This window comes from Dysidea avara, chromosome 4 (genome assembly GCF_963678975.1).
Source record: "Dysidea avara chromosome 4, odDysAvar1.4, whole genome shotgun sequence".
Taxonomy (NCBI): domain Eukaryota; kingdom Metazoa; phylum Porifera; class Demospongiae; order Dictyoceratida; family Dysideidae; genus Dysidea; species Dysidea avara.
Window position 1 is genome coordinate 9709971 of NC_089275.1, and position 17955 is coordinate 9727925.

Here is a 17955-nt window from a genome sequence, read left to right on the forward strand (position 1 = left end):
CTTGATAATCTTTAATCTCAATATACAGATCCGCAGAAATCTCTCCTAAATATTATGCCATCCAATTTCCCACCTCACTTGTGAAGCTGGTAATAAAAACTTGCCTGTATTGAAATAGTGTGTGTTAATTTAATTAACTTAAAGTAGAAAACCTATACCCTGACATGTCCTTGTAAGAACATCAAAACTAAGGGATTTGCATGAATATACTTGTCTAAGATTTGCATTATTTAAACTCAACACATATAGCAGGGGTATACAGCAACATTGTGTTTAGTTTAAATTTTACTTTCAATAAAAAACAGCTTTATAATTATTAGTAATGTTTGTGACACACCAAAGTACCTACGTAACTATAACACAAGAACCATTCAATGAATGATGTTTCGTTGTTGTCATTGTTCACCCAGCAGAAACTGAAATAGAATGTATAATGTAATAGCATATTTCTAAAGAAGCATTGTGACAGTCAATACCTACATGTGTACATACTAAAGTATGGCTTTGTGTGCACTTTCAGTTTTGTTGAAAGCAATGAAACTTAAAATTAATTTCATTTTGTAATGAGAAATTTACCCATAAAATATATGAGTCTAGCTATTAGCTAGTATATAATACACTATTTTTTAACTTACATATTTACTGCAACCATTGTCAACTGATGAAGTGTGACCGGTAAGTACATTAACTGCAATGCCTTATTATGTATAGAAAGTTTATGGTTAGCAGCTGAACCAAGCCTAAACCAATATTGTAACTTCGCACATGCAGGTTTATCTACATGTATACAAGTACGCATAAATTACAAGTCATCGCTATGCATGGTCATGAGTTTTATTTATATCTACACTGTATATATGTATACTTAGAAGAGTGTTTCATTTATCACATAAACACACTGAATTTAGTACTGATCAATGCAACACTCATCCAAGTACATACAGACACAGTAGCACTCTTACATCTCTTTACCACGTGGACTACAAAAATTTTAACTTATGATAATTCTATGTAACATGAATACAGTACAATGGCACATTTTATGTCACATGGTAACAGCATATTAATTTGGTTTAAATTATGCATGTACGTACACTGTACATAATTATGTGTACTAACTACAGGTAGCTAAGGTAAATAGATGTTTTTGTACTTTAATACTGTATATAGCACAATAAAGGAGAGCATATATATATATTATGTAGTGTGTTATCAAATTCATTACAGCCACTGCAGCTGGTATGTCCTTTGGGTATCACTTCTACTTCTGTGGACAAAGACTACAACTGGTAGTGTCTACAACGTGATATCTGATGATCGCTACTATCCTAACACTACATGTCATCATTGTCATAAACTACAACACTTCCTTCTCAATACCACCAAATACTTCACCTCTAACACTCAACTACTCTTCCTGCCAGGACTACATCATCTTCACACTGATCTCATCATACGAAATGTTCATAACATTTCACTCATTGGTAGTACAACTAATGATACAACACCGGACACAGTCATCCAGTGTAACTCATCAGTTGGTATTGTAATGACTAATATTACTAACTTGATAGTAACTAATATAACAGTTAGGAGCTGCTTGGGTAATGAATATAACAATGTTACAGTCTTGATCAAGCAATGTGCAAATGTTCAACTGAGACATGTAGTGATAGAGGAGAACCATAACTCATATGGTATAGTTGGCATCAACATTTTGAGTGACTCGCTATTTTCATACATCAGTAGTAATGTCCTAGAGATTTTATACAATGACTCTACAGTGAATACACAGAATCACAGCCTTTCAATAGACCACTATCACATTAACTGTGTCAGCAATGAGTTTCCTTATAGAGTGATACTTCATTTTTACAAGAGTGTGAAGTTTCACATCTTGAATTCCACTTTTCAAAATCTCGGAAATACCACAGCAATTATTATTCGTTCTGAAGCAAGAAGTGATATTCTGTTTGAACACTGCAAGTTTAACGATATTAGTGGAAGTTTGCTTGAGATTAAGACAACAGGTGTCAATGCAAATGAAATGCATCAAAGTGGCACCTTGCAGCTCAAAGATTGTGAATTTGTAAATAATCATAAAAAATACACGTTTCATGCACTTATTATTATAAGGTACATGTTATCTGTTCCTGATATTCTAATTGACAGTTGTACATTTCATCATAATTGCCATAAGAAGTTACTACAGAAAAGATCCTCAGCTATTGCAATGATGACCCAAATATTATACACTATTACCATAGCCAATACAAAATTTTCATCAAATGTTGGATATAATAACCGGAACCTTATTGACTTATGGAATGCTGAGTTAAAGCTTAAAGGTCCTGTGCTGTTTTATAACATCAGCAATGTGACGAGTGTCATAAAATTAAGTAGAAGTACTATGATATGCTTCAATAACATTGAATTTGTGATGATCAATGGATATGCTATTATACAATATCATCATTTTAACCATGTTCTTTTTGTTTATGAGAATGCCACCATTAATGTCATGCAAAGTAACTTCTCAAGGTTTACTCTAGTGTCTAATGATAATATAATGGAGCAATATCCACCTTGTTATTTTCAGTATTTAAGTAACACAAAACTAGACAAGATGTACAAACACAAAAGTTTCTCTATTAAATTCGAAAACAACACTTATGTAACATCACTGGAAATTACATATAATAGTCTGCCACTTAGTCACTGCAGATGGTTATCTCAGTCAGCATTCAATACTGCAATGGCACTGGATGTTAACTCAATGTTTGTAAAGCATATAAACGGTTCAGGTGTATTTGATTTGCCACAGCTGCTAGTCACAAAAAAATCACTGTGTTATTGTGATGACATTCACAACATGTCATATGATTGCTACAAGGACTCACTTCATCCTGTACTTGCTGGGCAAACTTTGGAATTAAGTATTTACACAGATGCATTAGAGATTGAAGGCTTTAGCACCTTTGATACGTTAATAACAGCTATTCAGGATATTGATGGAGTATTGCCCACTGCATGTGTAATAACCGATTCTTATGAAATGATGCAAATTGCTAAAACCCGGAGTTGCTCAACAATTAAGTACTCTATTGCCTTTCCAACAGAAAATTGGTGTGAGCTATTTTTGAAAGGATCACGTGATGGTACTGACAAAGTAGACATGTACTACATCAAAGAGTTACTGCCTTGTCCAGCTGGCTTTGTTAAGATCAATGGTACATGTCAATGTTACCCATTTTTAATGAAGTTTCACATAAACTGTAACATTGATGATCAATCCATTATACGTCCTACCAATGGGTGGATATCACCAATCCTTCAGAACAATTCTTATAATACTTTTTACCTTTCACTACAATGTCCACTTCACTACTGCCTACCATATTCATCACATCTTAACTTCTCCACTCCTAACTCACAGTGTCAGTTTAACAGATCTGGTATATTGTGTGGACATTGCCAACAAGGTCTCAGTACTAAATTTAGTTCCTCTCACTGCCAAAAATGTTCAAATATCTACCTGTTTCTAATTGTAGTCATTATAATAGCAGGTCTTGTGTTGGTCTTACTACTCTTTATTCTCAACCTCACAGTAACTGATGGAACTATCAATGCATTTATATTATATGTTAACATCATCAGCATTAACACTCCAGTGTTCTTTCCTAGTTTAAGCAGCTTCATGCCAGCTTACACATTCATTTCACTAGCTAATCTTGATTTGGGTATTCAAACATGTTTCTACAATGGTATGGATGACTATGCTAAGATGTGGTTACAATTAGCATTTCCCTTCTACCTCATCTTCATTGCTACATCACTCATCATAACAAGTCGTTACTCCACTACAATACAGAGGCTCACTGCACGTAGAGCACTACCAGTACTTGCTACACTCTTCTTATTGTCCTATACTAAAATACTTCTTACAATATCCAGCGTCTTGTTTTCTTATTCCAAAATTACGTACTCACCTTCCAAGTGAACATATTTCATATGCATGGTCAGTAGATGCTAATTTACCTCTCCTTGGAGCTAAATTTATAATACTTTTTCTTACATGTTTATTCTTATTTATGATATTAATACCATTTAATCTTATCTTGTTGTTCACGAAAACATTATCAAGGTTTCAATTTATCACTAAATTCAAACCTGTAGGTAGGCAAAATATTATAAATTATAAATTATAAATTATATTATAATTTATCACTAAATTCAAACCTGTAGGTAGGCAATGTATTGCTGGCCTTCCATATCAGTAAAGTGCAGAGCAAATTTGGAAGAAATGACTTAGCTATTTTTACTTTTTGTTGTAAAATAACTTGGCGCATGAAGTTATTTACTTTTTGGGTGTTTATATAATACTGCATTAAAGTATGTATTATTGTTTTACATGGTTATATATACTGTGAGTAGCATATTTAGCTTTAGTCTAAGTTTAGAAAATTTTTAAAATTTTATATTTTGCCTACCTACCGACCTTCGGGATGTCATTCAGCCAACCATGCAGATGTGGGAAAGTAGATCAAAATTCGTTTGTATAGATACTACAGCTTTACTCAGTTTAATATAATTATGCTGTAAAGTCACACGCTTGTAATGCACAATTGTTGTGTGAGGTTTTACTTTCAATAAAAACAATTTTGAATTAGAAGCACATACAACATGATATGTAGTCATTCAGGTGTATAGCCACATGTTGTGACGGTCAATAGCTATATGCATATACAATATTTACAGTGTAATTTTGGTAGGTATAGGCTTTGTCAATAACAGCACTCAATGTGAGAGAATTACAGATGAGAAAGCACACAACTCATAACCATTGCACATTGATGGATTTTGAATGGTGAGAACATTTGTGTCCTATCAAAAGTTCATAATAGTGAGTAGGATATTTTTATAAACAGTGTGTATACAGCTGTGAATATGAATTTTGCAAAACTTGCATAATATTATGTGCTTACACAGTAGATTGTAACCAAGATATAAGTAAGCTATACTGTACAATACTAGATACATATGAATGAGGTGTACTATACATGTGATTCATACAGTAGTTTAAGCTGCAAGATTACATGTATAAGCATCAATGTACCACTGAATGCCACATCTAATTACTAACTGCTTACAATGCATATTAAAAGTGGTCATGTCCAAGTTTATGTGCATGTTCCTCCTATTACGATCATGGCATTACAGCACAAATTGCCCAATGTAGAAATGCTGATATTGTACTTGTCCAACTGATGCAATATGTACCCAGCAACTATATAATGGTAGAAATCTCCCATTCTCATCAATCATATTATAGCTTAATACTGAGAAATCTATAGATACAGTACTATATTAGCAGTAAAACACTAATAGAAAGTAATACTTTATACCTTTCAATATACCTGTAACACCAGAACAAGAATAGTCTAAAATGCCATCTTAAAACTTAAAAAGTTTTGTAGGAGGTATTTTTCCAGATCCATAAATTTGATGTTCATGTTTGTTGTGTCTCTTGAATTTCACTGCCAAAGTTGGCTTCCCCATTCTTTGACTTGCGCCACTGCCACTGTGATAACTGCATATTTTGTGTAGTGAATAGTTTACATTCAATTCATTACAGTTGCTTTTGGTTATCACTTCTGCTGATGATGTTATCATGCCTAAACAATACAACTGGTAGTGTCTACAACTATAATGTGACACCTGATGATCACTACTATCCTAACACTACATGTCATCATTGTCATAAACTACAACACTACCTGCTCAATACCACCAAATACTTCACCTCTAACACTCAACTACTCTTCCTACCAGGACTACATCACCTTCACACTGATCTCATCATACAAAATGTTCACAGCATTTCACTCATTGGTAGTACAACTAATGGTACAACACTGGACACAGTCATCCAGTGTAACTTATCAGTTGGTATTGTAATGATTAATATTACTAACTTGATAGTAACTAATATGACAGTTAGGAGCTGCTTGGGTAATGAATATAACAATGCTACAGTCTTGATCAAACAATGTACAAATGTTCAACTGAGACATGTAGTGATAGAGGAGAGCCATAACTCATATGGTATAGTTGGCATCAACATTTTGGGTGATTCATGTTTCTCCTATATCACAAACAATGCCATAATAATTATTTACAATGACACTACAGTGGATATGGAGACTCACAGTCTTACAATAGACCATTATTACAATAATGTTAATGGCAACAATGTTTTTAAATGTAAAATAATCCTTCATCTCCTCCAACAAACTTATAACATAAATTTTCACTTACTAAAGTCAATATTTCAGGGGCTGATGTATGCTAAAGCTATGAACATTAAAATTAAAAATAAAGGTGTAAAGCAAAACATCATTCTTGTCAGGGATTGCAAATTTTTCAACAATTCTGGAAACTTAATCAACATAGAAGGTGGCCACACAGAGCAAGGAGAGTTCACCAATATTGTCCACTTTGACAACTGCATTTTTTTGAACAACATAATTGGACAGAACAAAAACCATGCAATAATCTACATAATGTATGAATGGTTAAACATACAAATCATCAACTGTATCTTTAAGTATAACAATTTTAAAGTGCTATACCTTAGCGCATCACTTGGAGATGTTCAAATAAGTATTGCAAACACAACCTTTGTATCAAATACACTATGTGAGAAAGATTATTTCATTCTCATAAATTCTGTTGATATCCACTTGATTGGTCCAATATTGTTTCAAAACATAACTAATGCTAAAAGTGTGTTTTTTCTACAAAGAAGTAAAATGACGTGCTATAATTATGTCAAATTTGCTCAGGTAGAAGCTGATTATATATTATGGTACTGGACCTATAAAAATTTTTACTTGTTTATTAAGGATAAGTCAGATATTAATATCACTCACAGTAAGTTTGAGCAATTTTCAATGGTTCAAATTTCACCTTTGATTATAACAAAAGAGTACCCTCCATGTTTTTTTCAGTATGTAAGTAACAAAACATTGGATGATACATACATCAGCATGCAGTACTCTATAATATTTAAAAACAATCAAGTGACATCATCAGAGCAGTATGCATATGACAATCTTCCCATTACTCACTGCAGTTGGTTACCACAGTCAGCATTTAGTACTGCAATGCCACTGGAGGTAAACGAGAAGTTTATAAAATACATTAACATTCAGTCAGACAAAATGTATTCATTACCACAACGAGTTCGGAAGAAGACCATGTGCTATTGTACTGCAAGTGCAAACACATCTTATGACTGCTACAAAGATATAGTTGCTTCAATTTACCCTGGTCAAACATTGACACTTAACTTATACATGGATGTCAATAACATTATTGGCTTTGAATCATCTAACACAATAATCACAGTTGTAAATGATGTGGATTGGTTGCCGCCAACTGCTTGTCTTGTAAACAATTATTCTGTGCAGTTTGCTAAAAGCAATGCTTGTAATACTTTAGAATACACTATTACCTTTCCTACTGACAACTGGTGTGAACTGTTCTTAAAAGGATATAGTGATGGCAGTAATACTGAGAAAATTGACATTTATTACATCAACCAAAAATCTTGTCCAGTTGGTTTTACCAAAATTGATGGCACTTGTCAATGTGATCTGTTCCTCAAAAAGTATAATATTATATGTGACATTACTGATCAGGCATTAATCCGTCCTTCAAAAGCTTGGATATTACCTATACTTCATGACAAATTGTATAATTATCAAATATCCGTTGAATGTCCATTCCACTACTGTCTGCCTCACTCATCACATCTTAACTTCTCCACCCCTAACTCACAGTGTCAGTTTAATAGATCTGGTATATTGTGTGGACATTGTCAACAAGGTCTCAGTACTGTATTTGGATCCTCTCACTGTCAACAATGTTCAAATATCTACCTGTTTCTAATTGTACTTGTTGCAATAGCAGGTCTTGTGTTGGTCTTACTACTGTTTATTCTCAACCTCACAGTAACTGATGGAACCATCAGTGCATTTATATTGTATGTTAATATTATCAGTATTAATATGCCAGTGTTCTTTTCACAAACAGGCAAATTCACATCAGCCTATACATTCATTTCACTAGCTAATCTTGATTTGGGTGTTCAAACATGTTTCTACAATGGTATGGATGACTATGCTAAGATGTGGTTACAATTAGCATTTCCCTTCTACCTCATCTTCATTGCTACATCACTCATCATAACAAGTCGTTACTCCACTACAATACAGAGGCTCACTGCACGTAGAGCACTACCAGTACTTGCTACACTCTTCCTATTGTCTTATACTAAAATTCTCCTCATAATATCGAGTGTCTTGTTCTCTTATTCCACAATCATCCATCTTCCCAGTGAGCACACTATAATGGTGTGGTCATTGGATGCTAATATAACTCTCCTTGGGATTAGATTTGTTATACTTTTTCTTACATGTTTAATTCTCTTTCTGATATTAATACCATTTAACATCATCTTGCTGTTTACAAAAACATTATCAAGGTTTCAATTTATCACAAAATTCAAACCTCTATTGGATGCTTATCAAGGACCATACAAAATAAAATTCTACTACTGGACTGGTTTGCAGCTCCTTATAAGGGTTGTCTTTTTTGGAATGTCATCACTGAACAGAGACATTAATCTCATCATTGGTATAATACTGCTTATCATCTTTGGAGGAATTCATGGTACTATACAACCATTTAAAACTGCTGTAAAAAACTACCAAGAGCTGGTACTCATCCTCAATCTTCAAGTGATGTACACAATTTCACTTTATGGCAGAGAAAGTGTTACAAGCATTATCCTCAATGTAATGATTACAATGGCTGCAGTTCACTTCATGTTCATTGTCCTGTATTACATCATCACATACATACATGGTGGTATAGTCAGAAAGAAGATGGAGATGGTTATTTACTTGCTAGCGAAACAGATTAAAAGTTTGCATAACAAGTCGCAAGTTGAGCAATATCACCTTGAAGTTACAACACGTAATAAAATTCCTGAAGTGGCATATCGTTATTATGAATATCAAGAGCCGCTAGTGGGACAGATTTACTAGACTAGTGTACATGCAATACATTACTTTAACTTTTCTCATAGGCACACTTGTATTATTGAAGACATTTATATCATTCCACAAGCAGTATTTATGTGTTGTACGCATAGTATCTGTACTAACATTAGCCCTGCATTGTAAATCAAAAAGCACTGAAATGTGTATATCTGGCAAACATGACAAAACGTGCAATGACGTTGCTTCACAGTACATACAGACTAGGTCTGCGAAAATAGGTCATGTGGGCACATGATTTTTGCTTACTTTTTCAAATTTCCATCACTATAACTTTTGTACCAATATGCTATGGCAATGCAATTTTCAGCTCTTCAGCAGTAAGCATTTAATTGGCTTTAAGATGCAAGTTACAGAATACAAATGTGACTGGATTTGCGAAAAGGTACCTTTTTCACACACAAAATTTGACCCATTTTTTGAACTTTAAGGCTTCATAACTTTTTGATCATGGCATATAATTGCTTGAAATGTTCAATGAATGTAGCTACAGTATCTGGTTACGTATTGATACTGAGACCAAGATAATCAGAATAAGGAGTCAAGTGTTACATCATTTTGCTTGCTGGTATGTCAAATGTGTGGAAAAGGTACCTTTTCGCAAATCCGGTCACAAATATTCTCTTCCAGTATTTAGATATGACCTGTAGCATAACAGGGTGTAGTTTGTGCCTACATGCCTTGTTTTCGCAGGCCCAGTCACTGTGCTTAAGTTGGTACTCTACATTAACATCTTGTGACATTATTATAGGTGCCAATTTACTCTGGGAATACAAAACAAGTGCACATGAAGTTTCAACAAACTTTCACACAACCTACAGGATGATCAAATGTGGTTTGACAAAAAACCTTTCATGGATGGCAGCCTATCAGCAATCAGACTAGTGTATGTATGCATGCATTGCATGGGTTCTTAAAAATTATTTGTTCTAAATGAAAGTGTTGCATATACTGTAGCTATGGCTATACATGCACGTAGACAGTACTTGTGCCATAAATGTTTTCGATGTACATACTCTAGAGTAGGGATGCGGCAATTATGCTAGCATAATTTTGGGCATAATGGGTATGTGTGGGAATCAGGAATTATGCTAACATTTTGAGGTAATCATAAAGCTTTAACAGTACAGATTGCACCATACTGTTAAAAAAGATCGAGATATATACTCTAATAGAGCAGTCAGAAACTCTAATAGAACAGCTACTGAATATTATTTACTCTAATAAAGCAGTCACATTGAAAGAAATACTCTAATACAGCAACCAGCTAAAGAATTCAAAGCTTAAACATCAATGAAAGTAGTCTGATATATTAATAAACCTGCATTATTAGCAAATTATGGTGGCATAATTTTGGTAATAATGGGCATTTCTCAAAGGCATAATAGGTTGTTTTTTTTAGCGCTGCTCAAAAGCATAATGCTCAATTTACGGAGCATAATAGCCTCATGCCTACTCTATAGAGTAGTGCATTACAGTATTTCAACAGTTTTAATTCAGGCCTAACTCCTACACAATAATTTTGACCACCGCATATTGATTCTTAAAAGAAGTTTTTATCTCACTATTTCCTATATTTAAAATACAGTTTCACCTGTAGCTTCTACTAACCACCTATATATGTAGCTAGCATATATACATGTATAGTGTTTATAAAAAAAATATTTGGTGGATTTGACAGGATGTCATTCAATCAACCATCCTGATCTGGGAATTTGATCAAATATTAATTATATGTAAGTATAGATACTGTAGCTAAACTATTTGCTGTAAAGTAGTACACTTGTATTGTACGACACTGTCATGTTTGTGTTGGGTTAACATTTTACTTTCAATAAAAACAGCTATTATTATACATAATTATACAGATCATAAGAGGAAATTGTGTGATAGTCAATGGCTCTATGGATACAACAATAGAGATAGGTAAACACATGATGTAGTTAATGTACACATGAGAAAACACATGGTTCATAAGTTTTAATTATATTCCTAAACCAACAATAATATTGATTTCCACTTGGCACCAGCTGACTCCCTAGTTTGGTCATGGAGTGACTTCACCGCAGTCTAAGAGCAAACTCTATGCAGTCCTTTCAACAAAAACATAGTTGACAATTCTTCATGACATGTCATTATGTGTGAGATGGCTTCACTCGTACAATCCACTAAGCAATATTTTACTTTTGAAAGGACTGGAAGCACAAATTGGTGACCAAGGAACAGCTCATCTTGTAGACTCAAAAAAAAAATCACAAATGACCAAATCACCTGGTACCATATATTTTTTGCCCCCTGAAGCAGTAGCAGCTAACACACCGAGTGTTCAATATGGAAAAGAATTGAATGTGTATTTATTCAGTTGCATAATGCTCCACATATTATCCCATCAGTGGTCTGCTCCATCAGAAGCTACAGTCACTGATCCTGTGACATTTGAAATTAAAGGATATAAAGATGCAGCCAGTATTAAAATAGACAGAAACAGGTTGGGTGTGTTAATCCCCTTAATTGAATGCTGTCTCGGCAATCTTCCCATGAACAGGACTTCAATAGTGACACCATGTGAACAGTTGAAGGATCTGGTTGACAGCATTTATGTTCCTGCTGATTTGGATATACTACAAGAAGAAAGACCTTATAATTCGTGATCAAGATTTACAAATTCAGGATCAAATCTATACTAAAGCTGCTGAGATACAAAGTAAAAATTCTTATTTAGATGCTGAAATACATAGAAAGAAGTTTGAATACAAGCCAAAGATCTGAAAAACGAAACAAGGAGGTGATCTTCAGGCTAAAGATTCTGTATATAATACAAAGGAAGTATGTTGATTTAGAGGTAAAGGATGCTGAAATACATACTAAAAACATTGAAATAGAAGCTCTGAAATCTACTGTGGCCAAGTTACAAACAGTAGCACTTGACATCCCATCCAAACAGGTATATAATATTATAATAATTATAATATAAGATGTATATTATATTGTTATGTACTACCTTGCATATATAGGGTAGAAATATAGCAGCATGGAATTTTGGAACAGTCTCAAACTAACTTGGCAGCAATGTGCAGATCTTCTCTTAACTTACTGGTCAAATTCTGTTGCTAAACTCAACAATAAAGTGTAAGTTACAGTGCATGGTAAAGGTGGCAGATGCCCTAATCCTCATACGTATGTATGACATTGACAAGGACAAATGGTATGTGCTACCAGAACTCCCTTTTGCTAGAAATTGTTTTATTGCTGTACCAGAGAAAAAACAGGTGTTAGCTGTTGGTGGAACAGATGACACTTTTGTCACCAATAAAGTGTTCCTGTGGGACAAGAATTCTCAAAAATGGCTCACACCATATCCTAATAATGTTGAATGTATGGTGTCATTGTTCAAGCATTTCACATGTGTCAATATTGATAGTAGCTGGTAGAGTAACAAGTTGTGACCCTTTCACCAAAACCAGCTCAGTAGAAGTTTTGCATATTAAGGATGCAAGTCTGTTTTCTAGATCACATTGGAGTATACATGTAGTTAAGCTGTTACTGTATGGCATTTCTAACCAGTTACTTTAGTCAATGGTGAAAAGTTGTACATTGCTGGGGTGATCAAATGACATTATTGATGGATTTCATTTATCATGTGGTATAGCTAGTAGCCGCATCTCTACCACAACTACTAGGGAGTCATAGCCATGGAACAAACTACCCAACATGCCTTATTACTCATTCTCCATCAACCACCATCAAGGTCGCTTAATTGTCTTTAATGGAATCAGTCTCATTGAACAACCAGGTAGAGAGAAGACAGTGTATTGACTTGTTCCATTGATCTACCTCTACAATTCCAACACCAGATGTTGGGACTGTGTTGGCAGTATTGACTATCCATTCAACCTAGGTAGATCAGTGAATATCAGAGAAACTAAGATTTTGTTAGTAGGAGATACAACTGGAATACATGTAGTTGGCTGATCTGGTGACAACTTTGTATAAGTCTAACCATCACAACATAGCTACTGCCGCAAATACTTGTGTAGCTAATTAATAAGAAGTAGACACACCCACATTAAACAATGCATGTGCCATGTCAAATACTGAAATGTACCATGTTTGTTATTGTAAATATAAGAGGTATGTATAAATGCATAGCTACATATTTTAATAAATTAATGCTGCATATGGGTCCCATAATATATATGCAGCATTAAATTCTGACTGCAATATACAATGTCAGGTGATAGGTGTGCGTTTAAGTGTACATTAGACCATGAGTCGTCTGAGCTTACACATTAATTTCATGGTAAGAATGTTGTTAACAAAAGTTGTTTACAGACACTGTTGTCTGCAAAATTTTCCAATATTAATCTAAATTTGTCTCCCTGCCATATCCTTTGAATATCAGCTATGTATTATCTACCTAATTTACATACAAGGCTATTACCGTCCTTTGTTAGCTGTTATTGTGTATTGTTAGTTTAGTTAGACCAGTGATATTTAATTAACAGTTTTCGTCACTGCTCACAAGTTCAAAATTGCTCCAAAAATTTCATTATTCTTCACATGGTATCTTTAATTAGTTAGTGTACAATAGTAAGGCTGCTTTAATAGCTTATACATAGGAGTAGAAAAGGTCAAGCTTTTGCTTTGCCAGAGATACTCTAATACAGGATTGTATAAACAGTGCAATGGACTACTGAAACGGTGGAATGAAATTTTTTTTATAAAGTTTAATATTAGTTTTTACATCCAAATAAATGCAACTCCTCCGATTAAGTAAGCAAATAAATAGGATTTCCCTTGAAGTCAGCTCTTTTAGCATAATTCACCTCACCATAGACAAAGTTTACCAATGTAATGTACTGTAAAGTCAGTTATGAACATGCACAATAGCAGTTTATTGGGAATACCAAGAAGCCTCCTGACTTAACCCTTGCTCCCAAATGATTATAAAAGTTAGCTAGCTAGTTGATTACATGTGTACATTGTAAAAGTACATTCACTGTATAATGAAGTATTCATTTATTTATTATCAACTTACCAGTCAGGCAAACACAGAAGGCATAAGTGTTGTGGTGAGGAAAAGTATGCCAAATGAGTTGACTTCAGTGGGGAATCCTATTATTTGCTTACTTAAGGGGAGTTGTATTTATTTGGATGTATACTATTATTAAACCTTAAAAAATTCCATTCCACCATTCCATTCCACTGTTTATACACTTCCCTCTAATACAGCAGTCCAGTACTGTAACAAACAGTTGAACACATATATCTGTGTCAGGTTGCAATCAATGTAAGACAATTAGCTACAGCTCCATGTACCTGTACATGTATCACAGACAAGTCTGGCAAATACCACAATCTTTATTTATAGAGGGACTAACGGACTATGTGAAATATCACATGCAGTCAAGTAGCAGTAATGCTACATTATAATGATTATTGCAACTAGGAGTGGCATAGATACAGTATCATGATAAAGTTTAGTGCGTAAATCTAATTGAAATGCAGCTCGGCAATGACTTCTTAAGTATATATACAGCACATTTCAATTCAACTACCTGTTCCAATGCTTTTTACCATAGTTTACACACCCTATACTCATGCAGCTGTTTTAGGGTGTGTGTTAGTATGAAGCTTCACAATAGTCATGTAAAAATCAAAAGGCTTCTCAATGATTAATACTGTTAAAGGGCTTCTGTGCTGGAGAATACATATAGGGCTTTGTCAAAACTACAAAAACTATGATAATGAAGGGAGTGTATAAACAGTGGAATGGAATACTGGAATGGTGGAATACTGGAATGGTGGAATGGAATTTTTTAAAGTTCAATATCATTTTTTACATCCAAATAAGTACAACTCCTCCCCTTATGTAAGCAAATTAATAGGATTCCCCTTGAAGTCAGCATACTTTTCCTCACCACAACACTTGTATGACTTATAACTCAATACTTTATTACTTGTGTGAAACTAACTGTGGTTCAGTTCAGTGTGCAACATGGCACTGCCATGATGAGCTTTGGCTTAAATTTTGTTTTCTGACATAATTGTGGAAAAGGCTCATTGTAAATGCTTACAAGATAGTCGCATTTCGCTTTTCCCAATGATTTTCGTTTAGGTTCCTAGGTTAGTGGTAAACACCTCGTACAGGCTCTGCCTTCTGTATTCGCCCTCCAGTGCCTAACTGGTAAAGTTGATAATAAAATGAACACTTTATTGTACAATGAATGTGCTTTTACAATGCATTCATGTAATCAACTAGCTACCTAACTTTTTATCATTTGGGGGAACAAGGGTTAAGTCCAGAGTCTTCTTAGTATTCCCAATAAACGGTTATTGTGCATGTTCATAACTGACTTTACACTACATTACATTAGTAAATTTTGTCTATGGCGAGGTGAATTATGCTAAAAGAGCTGACTTCAAGGGAAATTCTATTTATTTGCTTACATAAGGGGAGGAGTTGTACTTATCTAATCCAAAACAGCCAAGCTGTAAAAAAAGTGTGCGGCCCTCAGAAAGGCTATGGTGAAAAAAGATGTGAAATCCAAGGTGGCGGCCAAGAAATGGCTGTGATGGTAGGTTAATGGTAAAAATTTTAATAACGACAATTCAGGTGAATTTTTGTGCCGCTTCACAAAATTTACCTGAATTGTCATTATTAAAATTTTTACCATTAACCTACCATCACAGCCATTTCTTGGCCGCCACCTTGGATTTCACATCTTTTTTCACCATAGCCTTTCTGAGGGCCGCACACTTTTTTTACAGCTTGGCTGTTTTGGATTAGATTTCATTTCTTTTTGTATTTGTATACCCCAAAGCCGGCCTATGGCCAGCTTTGGGACTTTTTTAACCTATGTTTTTTTTCTTTACTACAGGAAGAAGAAAAGATGAAGTAGATGTACTTTAAATATTTTATCAGTAAATGTACAAATTATATATATAATACATATGGGACCGGATTTGCGAAAAGGGGCCTTCCATACACATCCAATTTGCCAACTTTGACAATTGATAACTTCAGAATGGAAAGAGCTATTGCCTTGAAATTTGGGCAGTGGTGATTTCTTTGCAGCTGAACTCTCCACATGATGATTTCTTTGTAGCTGAACTCTCTACAAGATAATTTCTTCTAGCTGATCTCTCTACAGGGAGATTTGTTTGTAGCTGAACTATCTACAAGGTAACTTCTTCTAGCTGATCTCTCTACAGGGTGATTTGTTCGTAGCTGAATTCTGTACAGGTGATTTGTTTGCAGCTGAGCTCTTTACAAAATGGTTTCTTTGTAGCTGAACTCTCTACAAGGTAACTTCTTCTAACTGATCTTTCTACAGGGTGATTTGTTTGTAGCTGAACTATCTACAATGTAATTTCTTCTAGCTGATCTCTCTACAGGGTGATTTGTTTGTAGCTGAATTCTGTACAGGTGATTTGTTTGCAGCTGAGCTCTTTACAGAATGGTTTCTTTGTAGCTGAACTCTCTACAAAGTAACTTCTTCTAACTGATCTTTCTACAGGGTGATTTGTTTGTAGCTGAACTATCTACAAGGTAATTTCTTCTAGCTGATCTCTCTACAGGGTGATTTGTTTGTAGCTGAATTCTGTACAGGTGATTTGTTTGCAGCTGAGCTCTTTACAGAATGGTTTCTTTGTAGCTGAACTCTCTAAAAGGTAACTTCTTCTAACTGATCTCTCTATACAGGGCAATTTGTTTGTGGCAGAATTTTCTACAGGGTGATTTCTTTGCAGCTGAACTCTCTACATGGTGGTTTCTTTGTAGCTGAACTCTCTACAAGGTAACTTCTTCTAGCTGATCTCTCTACAGGGTGATTTGTTTGTAGCTGAACGATCTACAAGGTAACTTCTTCTAGCTGATCTCTCTACAGGGTGGTTTCTTTGTAGCTGAACTCTCTAAAAGGTAACTTTTCTAGCTGATGTCTCTACAAGGTGGCTAGTTAGTAGCTGAACTCTCTACATGGTGGTTTCTTTGTAACTGAACTTTCTACAAGGTGACTTCTTCTAGCTGATTTTTCAATAGGGTGATTTGTTTGTAGCTTCACTCTCTACAAGGTAACTTCTTCTAGCTGATCTCTCTACAGGGAGATTTGTTTGTAGCTGAACTCTCTACAGGTGATTTGTTTGAAGCTGAACTTTCTAAATGATGGTTTCTTTGTAGCTGAACTCTCTACAAGTTAACTTCTTCTAGCTGATCTCTCATACAGGGTGATTTGTTTGCAGCTGAGCTCTTTACAGAATGGTTTCTTTGTAACTGAACTTTCTACAAGGTGACTTCTACAAGCTGATTTTTCAATAGGGTGATTTGTTTGTAGCTTCACTCTCTACAAGGTAATTTCTTCTAGCTGATCTCTCTACAGGGTGATTTGTTTGTAGCTGAATTCTGTACAGGTGATTTGTTTGCAGCTGAGCTCTTTACAGAATGGTTTCTTTGTAGCTGAACTCTCTAAAAGGTAACTTCTTCTAACTGATCTCTCTATACAGGGCAATTTGTTTGTGGCAGAATTTTCTACAGGGTGATTTCTTTGCAGCTGAACTCTCTACATGGTGGTTTCTTTGTAGCTGAACTCTCTACAAGGTAACTTCTTCTAGCTGATCTCTCTACAGGGTGATTTGTTTGTAGCTGAACGATCTACAAGGTAACTTCTTCTAGCTGATCTCTCTACAGGGTGGTTTCTTTGTAGCTGAACTCTCTAAAAGGTAACTTCATCTAACTGATCTTTCTACAGGGCAATTTGTTTGTGGCTGTATTTTCTACAGGGTGATTTGTTTGCAGCTGAACTCTCTACATGGTGGTTTCTTTGTAGCTGAA

General features: G+C 34.8%; 1 protein-coding gene across 1 annotated transcript; it reads left to right on the forward strand.

Annotated features, from left to right (window-relative positions):
• The first annotated feature begins 595 nt into the window (after positions 1-595).
• On the forward strand, positions 596-5769 carry LOC136254138 (uncharacterized). The gene is made up of 3 exons (XM_066046816.1): positions 596-675; positions 1228-4867; positions 5636-5769. The coding sequence occupies exons 1-2, from the start codon at positions 662-664 to the stop codon at positions 3998-4000; spliced, it is 2787 nt and encodes a 928-aa protein (XP_065902888.1). The 5' UTR covers positions 596-661; the 3' UTR covers positions 4001-4867; positions 5636-5769.
• The last annotated feature ends 12186 nt before the right edge of the window (positions 5770-17955 follow it).